Genomic DNA, 19,577 nt, shown 5'->3' on the forward strand with positions numbered 1-19,577 from the left:
TTTATGTAATTTAGCTCTAAAATATTGTGGATTACTCAGAACTGGAAATGCACACATCAGACTTCTGAAGGCTAACCCTGCTACATGTCTTTGTTTAATTGGCTTCAGCTGCAAAACAATGCCCTCTATGCTAATATAATAAACTTCTCCAGAAGCAAGGCTGGATTAACTCTTCCATATAAGGCAAGTGAGTGGTGGAGTCTGGGTGTTGAAAAAAATAATTCCAGCAAACAAGATACTTGGCTAATATTTTATACTATAGCAAGACAACAGAAATGTATTGTAATAACAATATGTTTAGTGTCCCTTTAATTAAACAGGGATACAATTTAGCATTTAATTTCCCGTTATATAACAAACCTTGAAATCTCATTCCACTTATATTTATTTAGGTGGCTGTTTCACAGAAGGATGGCTTATTTTCTGTCTCCATCAGATGCTCACTGAGAGTACCTGTCTGGCTGATATCCTGGATAGTGTGTTTGAATATGTTTGCCATTGTTGTGCAAAACTGTACTCTGAAAACTTTGCTAGTTAAAACATAAAGGATTGGATTAAGGCAGCTGTTAACAAAAGCCAAACTTGTGGAAAGGGGAACACCAATTCTAAGAACATCATGGATAGCATTTGTGTGATGAACTTGAATCTCCAATAACATCAATATATGGAAAGGAGTCCAGCACACAAAAAAAGCCACAACTACAGCAAAGGTTGTCCAGAAAAAATTAGAGGAAACTATTGCCTTATTTGCTTTCATCTTGACAGTCAAGATGGTATAACAGACTATCATAGTGATCAAAGGGATGAAATATCCAAAGAGAAACCTGACCAATGTAAGAATCATATGTCTCCTCATCCTGAGGGATGTGTCAGTATCGTGGAAGTTGATGAAGCAGACAGTTTTTGTTTTGCTAATTATGAGTGTGTCTCTGAAGAACAGCGAAGGACAAGCAATAATTGATGCAGAAAGCCATACAATCACGCTTATAACCACTGACTTTTTTAGTGTAAAGTGTTTCTGTGAGAAACTGGGGAAAGCCAAATGAAGGAATCTGTTAAGGCCAATAACACTAAGGAAGAAAACACTGGCAAATAAGTTGATCAAAGTAATGAAAGAGTTGAGTTTGCATAACAATTTCCCAAAAGGCCAGTGGAAGTTAGTAGCCACATAGGTGATATGAAAGGGCAAAAAGAGGACAAAAATTAAATCAGCAACAGCCAGATTGAGGAACCAAATGGTGTTAAATGTCTTCTCCCATTTGATACCAGTGAACCAAATGACTATGGCATTACCAGGTACTCCCAATAAGAAGGCCACAGAATAAATTACAATAGAAATGATGTGAAGAAAATGGTGGCTGTCTGTGACATCTGAAGGTTCTTCAAGATCATATTCATAGTAATATGAAATGTTTTCAAACATGTCATAGTCAGATTTCATTGGCAGATAGTCATTTTCCATGTTGAGCATTCAATTGTTTTGCTAGGGAGAGAACATAAAGATAATGATTAAAACACAGCAAATAATATTTGAAATATTAAATCACAGACAAAAAGCTTTATGTAACAAAGGGTATTGCACAGTGATCTCCACTAAATAATTTACCACTAACATTTTAAATAACTTGCCCAAAGAATAAAATCAGTTTTGAATAAATCTATGCAGTGAGCAATAACACATAAATTTATGTAGTGCTAGATTATGAGTGGCGCACTATTGGGTTTCTATGGCCGCTTGGGCGCAAATTGAATTCCGCTTGTATTACAAGTTAAAAGTAAATGTGAACAAGTGAGCGCAATCGTGATTTATACAACAATAATTACAGCGACTTTAGAGCTCTGGTTAACTGCTAAGCAAGATAAAAAAGTATCACAAAACACATCAATAATACATTTAAAAGTACAGTTATACATATAAATATGTATAAATATGTATTTATATGTGTATATATGTATTTACAGACATATATACACATATAAACACATAAATATGTATAGACGTGTGTGTGTCTGTGTTTGTGTGTGTGTGTGTATATATATATATATATATATATATATATATATATATATATATATAAACATATATACACTGTCATGACCGAAAATATTGGCACCCTTGCATTCCTGTCAAATAATGCACCACTTCGCCCAGAAAATTGTTGCAATTACAATTGTTTAGGCATTCTTATGTTTATTTCTTTTGGTTTTGTTTGTATTGGTATGACACAAAAAAGTGGAGAGAAAAAAGCCAAATTTGACACATTCCACAAACAACTCCAAAAATGGACTGGGCAAAATTATTGACATCTTCTGAAAATTGTAAGAAATAATTGCATTCCAAGTTTGTGATGCTCCTGTAATTTGTAATTAAACTCACCTGTATCAATTAACAAGTGATGACAATATAGAAATCACACCGGCAACCAGTTAAAATGGTGAAACACTTACTCAACCTTTCTGTTGTGTGTCTCTGTTTGCCACACTGCGCATTGAAGAAGAGAAAGAGCAGCAAAGAATTGTCTGAGGATTTGAGAACAAAAATTGTGGAAAAGCATGGACAATCTACAGATCTCCAGAGATCTTAATGTTCCTGTGTCCACTGTGTGCAACATTGTCAAGAAGTTTACAGCCAATGGCACTGTAGCTAATCTCCCTGGACGAAAGAGAAAAATTTATTAAAGATTGCAACAAAGGATTGTTTGAATGGTGGATAAAGAACCTCTATGAACTTCCAGACAAATTCAAGCTAACCTTCAGAGAGAGGGTACAAATGTGTTAGCTCGCACTATACCTCACCCTCTGAATGAAAAAGGACGCTATGGTAGGAGACCCAGGAGGACACCACTGCTGACACAGAAACATAAAAAAGCCATATTGGAGTTTGCCAAAACGTACCTGAGGAAACCAACATTCTTTTGGCAGAATGTGCTGTGGACAGAGAAACAAAATTACAGCTTTTTGGTAAAGCCCATCAGTCTACTGTTTTAAGAAAAAGAAATTAGTCTCTTAAAGAAAAGAATACAGTCCCTACAGTCAAACATGATAGAGGTTCACTGATGGTTTGGGGTTGCTTTGTTGCTTCAGGCCCTGGATGTCTTGACTGTGTGCATGGCATTATGAAATCTGAAGACTACCAAAGAGTTATGTGGTGCAATGTAGAGCTCAGTGTCAGAAAGTTGGGTCTCCATCATCAGCAGGACAATGACCCAAAGCGCACATCAAAAAGCACCCAGAAATGGTTTAAGACAAAGCACTGGAGAGTAATGAACTGGAAAGCAATAAATCTAGATCTCAATCCCATAGAGCACCTGTGGAGAGATCTCAAAACAGCAGTTGGGAAAAGGAACCCTTCCAATCTGAGAAACCTGGAGCAGTTGGCGAAAGAAGAGTGGTTCAAAGGAGAGGTGTAAGAAACTCATTGATGATTGCAGAAAGCGATTAATTTCAGTTATTTTTTTTCCAAGGAGTATGTTGCCAAATATTAAATTGAGGGTGCCAATAATTTTGTCCAGTCCATTTTTGGAGTTTTGCGTGGAATGTGTCAGATTTGATTTTTTTTTTCTCCCCACTTTTTTATGTTATACCAATACGAACAAAACAAATAAACATGAGAATGCCTAAACATTTCTAATTGCAACAATTTTCTGGGCGAAGTGGTGCATTATCTGACAAAAATGCAGGGGTGCCAATATTTTTGGCTATAACTGTATATACTGTATGTATATATATATATATATATATATATATATATATATATATATATATATATATATTTATATATATATATATATATATATATATATATATGAGAAAGAAAGTAAGTCAAACACAGATAGCGCAACAAGACCTGGATGACAACAGATTAACACAATTTGATAATCTATGAACTATGTATGAGACCAAACAAAGGGATATGCAAAATGACTAAAAAAATATAGAAATTATAAAAATGATCACAAGAAAATGAATCTCTATCCCAATTTTCAAATCGATTAATGCTAAAATACATACAGATAAAAAAAAGATATTGCATATACTAAAATAGAAACTAAAACAGGTAAGTGTGGTGCTGTATAGGAGAGCCCTCCTCAGGCACAAATGGTATCTACTGTGGTGTGTCTTATCCTGTGCGTCTTTACTCACACGGGTAGCTCCGTTGCTTCTTTCAGTATGGTAGAATGCAGTGTGGCTCCAGTGGAATAGTGTAATACTGTAATTTAATTTAAATAAAAAAGCATACTACTAGTATTTCGCTCACATTTGGAAACCTTAATGACATATGAGGTAACAATCTAGCACAGTATAGTTCTTGCAATGTTCCTCAACATGTAGTGCTGAGTAAATTCACATGCAGATTTTGTAGGCAGGAAACAGTGTCTGATATGCTGCTAAAATCAACAGATTATCCGATGAACAAAGTTATTGTTTTCTTGTGATAATGTTTGGGCTCATATCCAAGACCTGGAAGTAAAGTTTACAAAAAGTTTTCAACTACATGAGTGAGTTGTGAGTTATATATAAGACCTGGAAGGAGAAGAGGAAGAGTTTTTTCAGAAAAGCTGTGGGGAATAGGGATGAGAAGAGAAGAAAATAGGAAAAGGAGTATATGTCATATAGCAGAAACATAAACGCCTAGATTACGAGTCTTGCGTTAGCCTTAAAAGCAGCATTGAGAGGTCCCAAATCCCAATGCTGCTTTTTAACGCCCGCTGGTATTACGAGTCTGGCAGGTACAGGTGTACCACTCATTTTTTTTCCACGACTCGAACATACCGCAAATCCACTTACGTCAATTGCGTATCCCATATTTTCAATGGGATTTTCCTAATGCCGGTATTACGAGTCTTGGAAAAAGTGAGCGGTACAGCCTCTCCTGTCAAGACTACCGCATTTAAAAGTCAGTAGTTAAGAGTTTTATGGGCTAACGCCGTAACATAAAACTCTTAACTAACGTGCTAAAAAGTACACTAACACCCATAAACTACCTATTAACCCCTAAACCGAGCCTCCCCCCCACATCACAAACACTTAAATACATTTTTAACCCCTAATCTGCCGACCGGACATCGCTGCCACTTTAATAAATATATTAACCTCTAAACCGCCGCACTCCCGCCTCGCAAACACTAGTTAAATTTTATTAACCCCCTAAACTGCCGTCCCTAACATCGTCGACACCTACCTACATTTATTAACCCCTAATCTGCCAACCCCAACGTCGCTGACACTATACTAAATGTATTAACCCCTAAACCTAAGTCTAACTATAACCCTAACACCCCCTAACTTAAATATTATTTAAATAAATCTAAATAAAATTACTATTATTAACTAAATTATTCCTATTTAAAACTAAATACTTACCTATAAAATAAACCCTAAGCTAGCTACAATATAACCAATAGTTACATTGTAGCTAGCTTAGGGTTTATTTTTATTTTACAGGCAACTTTGTATTTATTTTTTTATTTTTTTTTATTTTTTTATTGAGGCAAACTTTTTTGACATGTACTAAATTTTACAGCATTATACGATTGCACTCCCAGAATGGTTATGAAAAGGTACAGCCTATGAATTACATACATATTCAAGAAAAACAGATAAAATGAACAATAACTGTTATAACAAAAATGCAAGGCCCAGGTTACATAATATAAGTGCATATATGGTGAGCAATACCTTTTGGCTATATGGTATAAAATTAGTAAGTTAAAGGCTTGCTGTAAAAGATAAAACAATTTAAAAAAAACAAACATGTAAATAAGAAGAACTAAGCCCTCTATTACATTCAGGAGGCCTCTCTTGGACCCCACATCTTACAGAATAATGATAGTTACAGAGGGCTATCTGGTTTAAAAGAGACCACTTATGGATCTCCGTGATGGAACCTCAGATTTGTTATTATTTTTGCTATACTGTTAAAAGTAGAATGGAGAAGGAGATGAAATTTATCCATTAAACCGTGGTATTACACCGGATGAATCCAACTATTGGGAGGAGATCTTTATATCTGGATGCGGGTAACAGTCCAATTCTACCCTGATTATATGGACCAGTAGATATATATAACTATTCAGCAGTAAGCAGAGGTTAGTCCCTGGAGAGTATTTATTATTAGTCATGCGGGTCCAAATAAGGGACAGTGGACTCTAGTTATCAACGTGTCTATTTACCTGCCATCGCCGGCCCCAATACGCCCGCCTAAGCTCGCCTCACATCGCCGTTGCGGACCTGAATACACTCGCCAAAGTTATTAAAAAAGCTGTCCAAAAGCTGCGCACCAAGTACGGGGCGATGAGCAACGGACTGTGATAGTTATCACACATCGATCTCGCTGCTTTTCGGCTTTTCTACAGCTTTATTAATACCCCTGTCACTAAGCACTCACACTATACTATACTGTTCTACCCCCTATACCGCCCCCCCCGGAGCCCCCCACAACTAAATAAAGTTATTAACCCCTAAACCGCCGCTCCTAGACCCCGCCGCAACTATAATAAATGTATTAACCCCTAAACCGCCGCTCCTGAACCCCGCCGCAACTATAATAAATGTATTAACCCCTAAACCGCTGCTCCCGGACCCCACAGCCAACTATATAATACCTATTTACCCCTATCCTGCCCCCCTATACCACCGCCACCTATAATAAATGTATTAACCCCTATCCTGCCGATCCCGTACCCCACCGCAACTAAATAAATTGTTTAACCCCTAAACCGTCGCTCCCGGACCCCGCCGCCACCTATATTAAACTTATTAACCACTAATCTGCCCCCCCTACACCGTCGCCACCTATAATAAATTTATTAACCCCTATCCTGCCCCCCCATTATCGCCGCAACCTATAATAAAATTATTAACCCCTAAACCTAAGTCTAACACTAACCCTAACACCCCCCTAACTTAAATATTAATTAAATAAATCTAAATAAATATTACTCTTATTAAATTAGTTATTCCTATTTAAAACTAAATACTTACCTATAAAATAAACCCTAAGATAGCTACAATATTACTAATAATTATATTGTAGCTATTTTAGGATTTATTTTTATTTTACAGGCAAATTTCAATTTATTTTAACTAGGCACAATAGCTATTAAATAGTTATTAACTATTTAATAGCTACCTAGTTAAAATAAAGACACATTTACCTGTAAAATAAAAACTAACCTAAGTTACAATTACACCTAACACTACACTATCATTAACTAAATTATTCCTATTTAAAAATAAATACTTACCTGTAAAATAAACCCTAACGGCTAGATTTAGAGTTCTGCAGCCAAAGGGGTGCGTTAGCTACGCATGCTTTTTTCCCCCCGCACCTTTTAAATACCGCTGGTATTTAGAGTTCACAGAAGGGCTGCGTTAGGCTCCAAAAAGGGAGTGTATAGCATATTTACCGCCACTGCAACTCTAAATACCAGCGGTGCTTACGGACGCGGCCAGCTTCAAAAACGTGCTCGTGCACGATTCCCCCATAGAAAACAATGGGGCTGTTTGAGCTGAAAAAAAACCTAACACCTGCAAAAAAGCAGCGTTAAGCTCCTAACGCAGCCCCATTGTTTCCTATGGGGAAACAGTTCCTAAGTCTGCACCTAACACCCTAACATGTACCCCGAGTCTAAACACCCCTAACCTTACACTCATTAACCCCTAATCTGCTGCCCCCGCTATCGCTGACCCCTGCATTACACTTTTAACCCCTAATCTGCCGCTCCGTACACCGCCGCAACCTACGTTATCCCTATGTACCCCTAATCTGCTGCCCCTAACACCGCCGACCCCTATATTATATTTATTAACCCCTAATCTGCTGCCCCCAACGTCGCCTCCACCTACCTACAATAATTAACCCCTAATCTGCCGACCGGATCTCACCGCTACTCTAATAAATGTATTAACCCCTAAAGCTAAGTCTAACCCTAACACCCCCCTAAATTAAATATAATTTAAATCTAACGAAATAAATTAACTTTTATTAAATAAATTATTCCTATTTAAAGCTAAATACTTACCTGTAAAATAAACCCTAATATAGCTACAATATAAATTATAATTATATTGTAGCTATTTTAGGATTAATATTTATTTTACAGGCAACTTTGTATTTATTTTAACCAGATACAATAGCTATTAAATAGTTAATAACTATTTAATAGTTACCTAGTTAAAATAATTACAAAATTACCTGTAAAATAAATCCTAACCTAAGTTACAATTAAACCTAACACTACACTATCAATAAATAAATTAAATAAAATACCTACAATTATCTACAATTAAACCTAACACTACACTATCAATAAATTAATTACATACTATACCTACAAATAAATACAATGAAATAAACTAACTAAAGTACAAAAAATAAAAAAGAACTAAGTTACAAAAAATAAAAAAATATTTACAAACATTAGAAAAATATTACAACAATGTTAAACTTATTAAACCTACTCTAAGCCCCCTAATAAAATAACAAAGACCCCCAAAATAAAAAAATGCCCTACCCTATTCTAAAATTAAAATAAAAAAGCTCTTTTACCTTACCAGCCCTGAAAAGGGCCCTTTGCGGGGCATGCCCCAAAGAATTCAGCTCTTTTGCCTTTTAAAAAAAAAAACATACAATACCCCCCCCAACATTACAACCCACCACCCACATACCACTAATCTAACCCAAAACCCCCTTAAATAAACCTAACACTAAGCCCCTGAAGATCTGTAGGTAGGTGTAGGTAGGTGGCGGCGACGTTGGGGTGGCAGCTTAGGGGTTAATAAATATTATGTAGGTGTCGGCGGTATTAGGGGCAGCAGATTAGGGGTACATAGGGATAATGTAGGTTGCGGCGGTGTACGGAGCGGTAGATTAGGGGTTAAAAAAATATGCAGGTGTCAGCGATAGCGGGGGCGGCATATTAGGGGTTAATAAATATAATATAGGGGTCGGCGATGTTAGGGGCAGCAGATTAGGGGTACATAGGGATAACGTAGCTGGCGGCGGTGTACGGAGTGGCAGATTAGGGGTTAAAACATTTTAATAGAGTGTCGGCGATGTGGGGGGGCCTCGGTTTAGGGGTACATAGGTAGTTTATGGGTGTTAGTGTACTTTAGAGCACAGTAGTTAAGAGCTTTATGAACCGGCGTTAGCCCAAAAAGCTCTTAACTCCTGACTTTTTTCTGCAGGTGGAGTTTTGTCGTTAGATTTCTAACGCTCACTTCAGCCAAGACTCTAAATACCGGCGTTAGAAAGATCCCATTGAAAAGATAGGATACGCAAATGGCGTAAGGGGATCTGGGGTATGGAAAAGTCGCGGCTGCAAAGTGAGCGTTAGACCCTTTCCTGACTGACTCTAAATACCAGCGGGCGGTAAAAACCAGCGTTAGGAGCCTCTAACGCTGGTTTTGACGGCTACCGCCAAACTCTAAATCTAGGCCACAGTAAATTAACATTCAGTAGTTATACTAAACAAATAACAGGAGTAGATAAGCTGCAATCATGAGAGATATTAGGGTAAAATTGTTATTACAAGGTAAATAAAAATACATATATTTGCCCTGCATGCATCTAAAATGGGCTAACATTTAACTCCTATAATAAGCATATACCTAGAGTGAATACAGTCTGCTGATTCATAATACTGGCTAGAGAGAGCAGTATAGATAAGGGTAGATACTGTAAGAATTGTGCTTATCAAAAAAGGCAATTGCGAAGTGCAGGTCAATTTTTAAGGAAGTTTTCAATTGTGGGGTTGAGAGTTTGAGTACTTTTAAGTGTCCAGATATACGTGAGAGATATACCGTTCATGTGCTCAGTCCAATCCTGTGTAAATTATTAACCCACACCAATCCTCAACTCACTCATGCAGGGATAAGGGGACAAAGGGCCACTGTGGGGCCCCAGATGTATCCACCTGCTGCCCAGCCCAAAACTGAAATTGTCCCACCAGGCGCTGTTATAGCGAATTAATACTGTGGTCAGACACAAAGCCCTCCAGGACGTCAACCATTCATCCTCTATAGCTGACGCATCAATCTGCAGCATTGGTGTAGCCGACATTGAAGTGCTATTACAGTCCCTTCGACTCTTCTGAACAGGTAGGTTAGGAGCCCTCATGGGAATAGAGTATAGAGCGGCTTCTAACTGTGTTAATGTTTGGCCTGCTGCGTCTCTCTCTATGGGGGGCCCAATTGGTATAGTTATATAGCGGTCATCTGTCTGGGGCATCACGATCTGAGTTGTTGCAGAGGGCTTCTCAATTTCCTTGTTGGGTGACATCTGGGAGATTGGTATGTGCACCAAGTCCACGTTATTCTAAATGGCCATGTCTCCTCCATCACCCCAAGCAGCGGCAAATGTACTCTCCAGATGCATGAAGTGATCATTCAACAGAACTGTAATCCTCTTAAGAAGATAGACCTCGTTAGGCTCCATCCGGTATACGTGTAGTATATCCCCTTTAACTCCCAGTGCGTTATAGTGTTGCAGTGACTGGTGAGATAGCACTGCTTCATAACGACAGGCCCACAAAGGGTACCCGCCGGGGGTCTAAAAGTTGGTAACAGTCCTCAGCATAAGTTGGGAGCCTGGCTGAAGTTGGAAGATTCTGCAGCCACGAGGTTGTTAAAATGGCCACCGCTTATGTAGGCTCAAAATGAAGCTCCGGTCCTAATTCAAAAGAGTGACACCCTAAGTTAAATTCAGCTTTCGCCAGCTATTAGATAAAAGTCCAGGGTATACTTAAGAAGTTTTTCAGGCTCTCAAACTCTCCAGGCTCCGCCCCCTTTGTATTTATTTTAACTAGGTAGAATAGTTATTAAATAGTTATTAACTATTTAATAGCTACCTAGTTAAAATAAGTACAAATTTACCTGTAAAATAAAACCTAACCTAAGTTACAATTACACCTAACACTACACTATAATTAAATTAATTACCTAAATTAACTACAATTAATTACAATTAAATTAAATAAACTAAAGTATGAAAAAAACACTAAATTACAGAAAATAATAAAATAATTACAAGTTTTTTAAACTAATTACACCTAATCTAATCCCCCTAATAAAATATAAAAGCCCCCCAAAATAAAAAAATCCCTACCCTATACTAAATTACAAATAGCCCTTAAAAGGGCCTTTTGTGGGGGCATTGCCCCAAAGTAATCAGTTCTTTTACCTGTAAAAAAAAAGTACAATACCCCCCAATATTAAACCCACCACCCACACGCCCAACCCTACTCTAAAACCCACCCAATCCCCCCTTAATACCTAACACTAACCCCTTGAAGATCACCCTACCTTGAGACGTTTTTACCCAACCGGACCTAAGTCCTCAACAAAGCCGGGCGAAATGGTCCTCCAGACGGGCAGAAGTCTTCACCCAACCGGGCAGAAGAGGTCCTCCAGATGGGCAGAAGTCTTCATCCTATCTGGGCAGAAGAGGTCCTCCAGATGGGCAGAAGTCTTCATCCAGACGGCATCTTCTATCTTCATCCATCCGACGAGGAGCGGCTCCATCTTGAAGACATCCGACGCGGAGCATCCATCCAGAACGACTACCCGACAAATGAATGTTCCTTTAAATGACGTCATCCAAGATGGCGTCCCTTGAATTCCGATTGGCTGATAGAATTCTATCAGCCAATCGGAATTAAGGTAGGAAAAATCCTATTGGCTAATGCAATCAGCCAATAGGATTTAAGTTTAAGCCTATTGGCTGATCCAATCAGCCAATAGGATTCAGCTAGCATTCTATTGGCTGATTGGAACAGCCAATAGAATGCGAGCTCAATCCTATTGGCTGATTGGATCAGCCAATAGGATTTTTTCTACCTTAATTCCGATTGACTGATAGAATTCTATCAGCCAATTGGAATTCAAGGGACACCATCTTGGATGATGTCACTTAAAGGTACCGTCATTTAGTCGTCGGATTTCGTTTGAAGAGGATGCTCCGCATCTGATGTCTTGAAGATGGACCCGCTCCGCTCCGGATGGATGAAGATAGAAGATGCCGCCTGGATGAAGACTTCTGCCCATCTGGAGGATCTCTTCTGCCCGGTTGGGTGAAGACTTCTGCCCATCTGGAGGACCACTTCGCCCGGCTTCGTTGAGGACTTATGCCCGGTTGGGTGAAGACGTCTCAACGTAGGGTGATCTTCAAGGGGTTAGTGTTAGGTTTTATTAAGGGGGGATTGGGTGGGTTTTAGAGTAGGGTAGGGTGTGTGGGTGGTGGGTTTTAATGTTGGGGGGGTATTGTATTTTTTTTTACAGGTAAAAGAGCTGATTACTTTGGGGCAATTTTAAGGGCTATTTGTAATTTAGTATATGGTAGGGATTTTTTTTATTTTGAGGGGCTTTTTTATTTTATTAGGGGGATTAGGTGTAATTAGTTTTAAAAACTTGTAATTATTTTATTATTTTCTGTAATTTAGTGGGGGGGTTTTTCGTACTTAATTTATTTTATTTAATTGTAATTAATTGTAGTTAATTTAGGTAATTAATTTAATTATAGTGTAGTGTTAGGTGTAATTGTAACTTAGGTTAGGTTTTATTTTACAGGTAAATTTGTACTTATTTTAGCTAGGCAGTTATTAAATAGTTAATAACTATTTAATAACTATTGTACCTAGTTAAAATAAATACAAAGTTGCCTGTAAAATAAAAATAAACCCTAAGCTAGCTACAATGTAACTATTAGTTATATTGCAGCTATGTTAGGGTTTATTTTATAGGTATTTAGTTTTAAATAGGAATAATGTAGTTAATAATAGTATTTTTATTTAGATTTATTTAAATTATATTTAAGTTGGGGGGGTTAGGTTTAGGGTTAGACTTAGATTTAGGGGTTAATAACTTTATTATAGTGGCGGCGACTTTGGGGGTGGCAGATTAGGTGTTAATAATTGTAGGCAGGTTGCGACGACATTGGGGGCAGCAGATTAGGGGTTAATAACTATAATGTAGGTGTCGGCGATGTTGGGGGCAGCAGATTAGGGGTTCATAGGTATAATGCAGGTGGCGGCGGTGTCCGGAGCGGCAGATTAGGGGTTAACAAGATTATGCAGTTGGCGACGATGTCGGGGGCGGCAGATTAGGGATTAATAAGTGTAAGATTAGGGATGTTTAGACTCGGGGTCCATTTTAGGGTGTTAGGTGTAGACATAAAAAGTATTTCCCCATAGGAATCAATAGGGCTGCGTTAGGAGCTGAACGCTGCTTTTTTGCAGGTGTTAGGTTTTTTTTCAGCCGGCACAGCCCGATTGTTTCCTATGGGAAAATCAGCCGTAAGCAGTGCTGGTATTGAGGTGAGATGTGGAGCTAAATTTTGCTCTCCGCTCACTTTTCTGCGGCTAATGCCGGCTTTGAGAAAACTCGTAATACCAGCGCTGTTTGTAGGTGAGCGGTGAGCATAAACTTAAACCTTATCGACAAAAACTCGTAATCTAGCCGAATGAATGGTATTTTGGTTTTACTCGTCTAGCTTTTTTCAAGTTACAGGACAAGAACTCTAATCAAGCAAGAGTTAAACAAAGGACAGTATCAAAACCGGACTCAGAAATAGGGAATTCTTTACCTTGCTGTACTTTGTGATTTTGATAAACAGAAAGAATGGTATTTTGTTTTTCTTTTTACTAGTTTAGCTGTGTTTTAAGTTACAAGACAAGAACTCCTATCAAGCAAGACTTAAACAAAGGACAGTATTAAACGTTAACTCAGCAACAGTGAACTCAATACTTTGTTTTATTTTGTGATTTTGATTCCAACTGTTATAACACTCTATGTCAATTCCAAATAAATAAAGTATTATATATTTCAGGTCTTTGTTTCAGACCACTATATATATATGTTTATATGCATTGGAGCCCCTTGCAATCAAGTAGATGAAAACATGACAAAATAATATTAATGCAATATTCATATTTAATTTGTTTGCAAACATCCATCAGATATATATTTAAATATATCTTCAAGAATAAATAGAACATATTTTGCTATGTGCAGAATATTAGATTATGGAGTATAAAATATTATCTTCTTATGTAGCTCTTTAAATACTCACAGCTATATTACTTTTTTTTTGGCTACATTTTATGCTCAAACACGAGCGCAAACTACTGCTCCACTCGTAATCTAGCCCATAGGCAATAATTCATTATCTGTGGTCATTGGGCATCATTAATGTTTTATTTTCAAAGCTTAAAATCCCTCTGCAGTTTACATAGTACCTTTATTCTCACTTAGGACTTCCTAATTATCAGCCATTTTTTTACTATTATGGGCTCCCATTGAAATGGGATGGTATCTGCTAAACAATCATTTGCATATTGTTTACACTGCACAGATTATCTTTGCCCAAGATTTACATCTCACAAAAGGTGACAGTAAATCACAAAGATGGGGCATAATACAGTGAAATAAAATTATAAAAATGTATTACCAAAATTGTAGCATAGGAATACAGTCATTTACAAGTGTAAAATTAAACATCCTGGACAATCTGAATGTAATTTGTATATGGGAATGATGGCTATATTGGGCATGTTTAACTCAATTACTTTCTTTAAACTTTTAATGCTGTAAAAATAAATTTAAGTTTGTCATTGCCGAATATTATTCACAGTGCTCTAAAAAGATGGCCACACAATGTTATAAATATTGTAAATTAAGATTATGAAAAACATGATTTTGAGACTTTTTTATATTCTTAAAAAAACAATGCAATAGATATGTCACCAAGGAAGCCCACTGGTGGGACCCCTTCCCTACTTGACACAGACATTCATCACATAACAAACAACGAAAAGATTAGCACACAGAGACAACTAAGAGAGCAGGGCATCCCTTGGGCTCAGGACTGGTTCTCATATAGAAGATTTCATCACTACATTACTACCCATAAACAGTTTCCCAATCTAGTCCGTCCCCTAACTAATCTAGAAAAAATGTACATATCTCCCCCCCATTAAACATTCCCTGTCCCATATATACCGACTCCTCACCCAACCGCCCCCAGGTAACACTCCACATTACATTGAAATTTGGGAAAAAGAACTAGGTACCATCATCACTCCGCAAACAGCTAAACACTTATTTAATAATACCAAGTCCTCCTCCACCTCATCTTCTATACTAGAAATAAACCTTAAAATACTACATTGCTGGTATCTAACGCCAAAACGTTTGCATAGATTATTTCCCCAAACCAGCAATAGGTGCTGGAGATGTGGACATGTTGGAAGCGGAATGAGCCATATGTGGTGGTGGTGCTGCCCCAACTTAATCAATTCTGGAGAGAAGTAATCGCAGAAATAGAAACAGTTCTACACACCATCCTTCCCCTCGATCCCCAGTTTTGGTTGTTAAATAAATCCGTAAAGCTTCCCTCCAGACTCTATAGACCCCTCTTTAGAATCATGGTTAACAGTGCTAAGGTCCTCATAGTAAAAAATTGGAAAGCAAAAATTGTCCCCAATGTGAAAATGTGGAGACCTAAAGTATCACACTTACTTAAACTAGAAGAATACAGTTCTTATAACAATGAAAACATAATTTATGCTTACCTGATAAATTTATTTCTCTTGTAGTGTATCCAGTCCACGGATCATCCATTACTTATGGAATATATTCTCCTTCCCAACAGGAAGCTGCAAGAGTCCACCCACAGCAAAGCTGCCATATAGCTCCTCCCCTAACTGCCATATTCAGTCATTCGACCGAAAACATGCAGAGAAAGGAAAAACCATAGGGTGCAGTGGTGACTGTAGTTCAAATGAAAAAATTACCTGCCTTAAAGTGACAGGGCGGGCCATGGACTGGATACACTACAAGAGAAATAAATTTATCAGGTAAGTATAAATTATGTTTTCTCTTGTTAAGTGTATCCAGTCCACGGATCATCCATTACTTATGGAATACCAATACCAAAGCTAAAGTACACGGATGATGGGAGGGACAAGGCAGGTACTTAAACGGAAGTTACCACTGCCTGTAAAAAACCCTTTCTCCCAAAAATAGCCTCCGAAGAAGCAAGGTATCAAATTTAAGCCAGCCATGTGGAAAAAACTTAGGCCCCAATAAGTTTTATCACCAAACATATGTTAAAAAACGATTAAACATGCCAGCAAACGTTTTAAAACACATTTTTACAAGAGTATGTATCTCTATTAATAAGCCTGATACCAGTCGCTATCGCTGCATTTAAGGCTTTACTTACATTACTTCGGTATCAGCAGTATTTTCTTAGTCAATTCCATTCCTAGAAAAATATTTTACTGCGCATACCTTATCTGCAGGAAAACCTGCATGCCATTCCCCCTCTGAAGTACCTCACTCCTCAGAATGTGTGAGAACAGCAAATGGATCTTAGTTACGTCTGCTAAGATCATAGAAAAACGCAGGCAGATTCTTCTTCCAAATACTGCCTGAGATAAACAGCACACTCCGTGCCATTTAAAAATAACAAACTCTTGATTGAAGAATAAACTAAGTAGAAAGCACCACAGACTCTCACGACCTCCTATCTATGTTGAGGCTTGCAAGAGAATGACTGAATATGGCAGTTAGGGGAGGAGCTATATGGCTATATGGCAGCTTTGCTGTGGGTGGACTCTTGCAGCTTCCTGTTGGGAAGGAGAATATATTCCATAAGTAATGGATGATCCGTGGACTGGATACACTTAACAAGAGAAAACAGGGACCCGTTCATTGAATCCCAGGTGGAGTTGGAGAAATATTTAAAAAATTAAAAATATCCCAAAAAAAGAAAAAAAAAATCCTTACAGCCCCCCCTTTAACAGTTGGCATCTACAATCTAATAATTTTTCAACTCATATAACATATGTAGACGAAGCTAATACTGCTAGATAAAATTAATAAACTGAAAGGAGTGACATAATTTTTATATAGATTAATAATTTGTTTAACGCATTTACTAGTAACGCTGACTGAGACACGGAGACCATTGTTATTGTAAAAGTTTTAATCAGAGTTTGTTAAAACAAGAATCCACTATGTTAAAGGGACAGTCTACACCAGAATTGTTATTGTTTTAAAAGATAGATAATCCCTTGTTTACCCATTTCCTAGTTTTGCATAACCAACACAGATATATTTATATATTTTTTACCTCTGTGATTATCTTGTATCTAAGCCTCTGCAGACTGCCCCTTTATTTGTTCTTTTGACAGACTTGCAGTTTAGCCAATCAGTGATGGCTCCCAGGTAACTTCACGTGCAGGAGCACAGTGTTATCTGTATGAAAAACATGAACTAACACCCTCTAGTGGTGAAAAACCTGTTAAAATGCATTCTTAAGAGGCGGCCTTCAAGGTCTAAGAAATTAGCATATGAACCTCCTAGGTTAAGCTTTCAACTAAGAATACCAAGAGAACAAAGAAAAATTGGTGATAAAAGTAAATTGGAAAATTGTTTAAAATTACATGCCCTTTCTGAACCATGAAAGTTTTTGTTGGACTTGACTGTCCCTTTAAGTAGAATACTTCATGTCGAAATATCTGTTATTGTATAAATTGTATGATGTACAATTGTTGGATTCTTACGGCTAGATTTGGAGTTTTGTCGGTAACGACCCAAAAAGCTAACGCCGGCTTTTTTCTGGCCGCACCATAAAAATAACTCTGGTATTGAGAGTCCACATAAAGGCTGCGTAAGGCTCCAAAAAAGGAGCGTAGAGCATATTTAACGCAGCTTCAACTCTCGATACCAGAGTTGCTTACGCAAGCGCCCAGCCTCAAAAACGTGCTTGTGCACGATTCCCCCATAGGAAACAATGGGGCTGTTTGAGCTGAAAAAAAAACTAACACCTGCAAAAAAGCCGCGTTCAGCTCCTAACGCAGCCCCATTGTTTGCTATGCGGAAACACTTCCTACGTCTGCACCTAACACTCTAACATGTACCCCGAGTCTAAACACCCCTAACCTTACACTTATTAACCCCTAATCTGCCGCCCCCGCTATCGCTGACCCCTGCATATTATTATTAACCCCTAATCTGCCGCTCCGTAAACCGCCGCTACTTACATTATCCCTATGTACCCCTAATCTGCTGCCCTAACATCGCCGACCCCTATATTATATTTATTAACCCCTAATCTGCCCCCCACAACGTCGCCTCCACCTGCCTACACTTATTAACCCCTAATCTGCCGAGCGGACCGCACCGCTACTATAATAAAGTTATTAACCCCTAATCCGCCTCACTAACCCTATAATAAATAGTATTAACCCCTAATCTGCCCTCCCTAACATCGCCGACACCTAACTTCAATTATTAACCCCTAATCTGCCGACTGGAGCTCACCGCTATTCTAATAAATTTATTAACCCCTAAAGCTAAGTCTAACCCTAACACTAACACCCCACTAAGTTAAATATAATTTACATCTAACGAAATTAATTATCTCTTATTAAATAAATTATTCCTATTTAAAGCTAAATACTTACCTGTAAAATAAATCCTAATATAGCTACAATATAAATTATAATTACATTGTAGCTATTTTAGGATTAATATTTATTTTACAGGCAACTTTGTAATTATTTTAACCATGTACAATAGCTATTAAATAGTTAAGAACTATTTAATAGTTACCTAGTTAAAATAATTACAAAATTACCTGTAAAATAAATCCTAACCTAAGTTAGAATTAAACCTAACACTATACTATCATTAAATTAATTAAATAAAATACCTACAATTACCTACAATTAAACCTAACACTACACTATCAATAAATAAATTAAATACAATTCCTACAAATAACTACAATGACATAAACTAACTAAAGTACAAAAAATAAAAAAGAACTAAGTTACAAAAAATAAAAAAATATTTACAAACGTAAGAAAAATATTACAACAATTTTAAACTAATTACACCTACTCTAAGCCCCCTAATAAAATAACAAAGACCCCCAAAATAAAAAATGCCCTACCCTATTCTAAATTACTAAAGTTCAAAGCTCTTTTACCTTACCAGCCCTGAACAGGGCCCTTTGCGGGGCATGCCCCAAGAAGTTCAGCTCTTTTGCCTGTAAAAAAAAACATACAATACCCCCCCCCCAACATTACAACACACCACCCACATACCCCTAATCTAACCCAAACCCCCCTTAAATAAACCTAACACTAAGCCCCTGAAGATCATCCTACCTTGTCTTCACCTCACCAGGTATCACCGATCCGTCCTGGCTCCAAAATTTTCATCCAACCCAAGCGGGGGCTGGCGATCCATCATCCGGTGGCTGAAGAGGTCCAGAAGAGGCTCCAAAGTCTTCATCCTATCCGGGAAGAAGAGGCGATCCGGACCGGCAACCATCTTGATCCAAGCGGCATCTTCTATCTTCATCCGATGATGACCGGCTCCATCCTGAAGACCTCCACCGCGGACCCATCTTCTTCCGGCGACGTCCAACTGAAGAATGACGGTTCCTTTAAGGGACGTCATCCAAGATGGCGTCCCTCGAATTCCGATTGGCTGATAGGATTCTATCAGCCAATCGGAATTAAGGTAGGAATATTCTGATTGGCTGATGGAATCAGCCAATCAGA

General features: G+C 37.9%; 1 protein-coding gene across 5 annotated transcripts in view; it reads right to left on the reverse strand.

Annotated features, from left to right (window-relative positions):
- Positions 1-236: 236 nt before the first annotated feature.
- CMKLR2 (chemerin chemokine-like receptor 2) overlaps positions 237-19,577 on the reverse strand; it is a 167,748-nt gene continuing 148,407 nt past the window's right edge. For all 5 annotated transcript variants that reach the window (XM_053698644.1, XM_053698648.1, XM_053698647.1 and 2 more), the window contains one exon: positions 237-1,483. In XM_053698644.1, the coding sequence (XP_053554619.1) occupies positions 389-1,471 (1,083 nt within the window). In that variant the 5' untranslated portion in view covers positions 1,472-1,483 and the 3' untranslated portion in view covers positions 237-388. The remainder of the gene's footprint in view (positions 1,484-19,577) is intronic.

The sequence above is a fragment of the Bombina bombina genome, chromosome 1 (assembly GCF_027579735.1).
Source record: "Bombina bombina isolate aBomBom1 chromosome 1, aBomBom1.pri, whole genome shotgun sequence".
Taxonomy (NCBI): domain Eukaryota; kingdom Metazoa; phylum Chordata; class Amphibia; order Anura; family Bombinatoridae; genus Bombina; species Bombina bombina.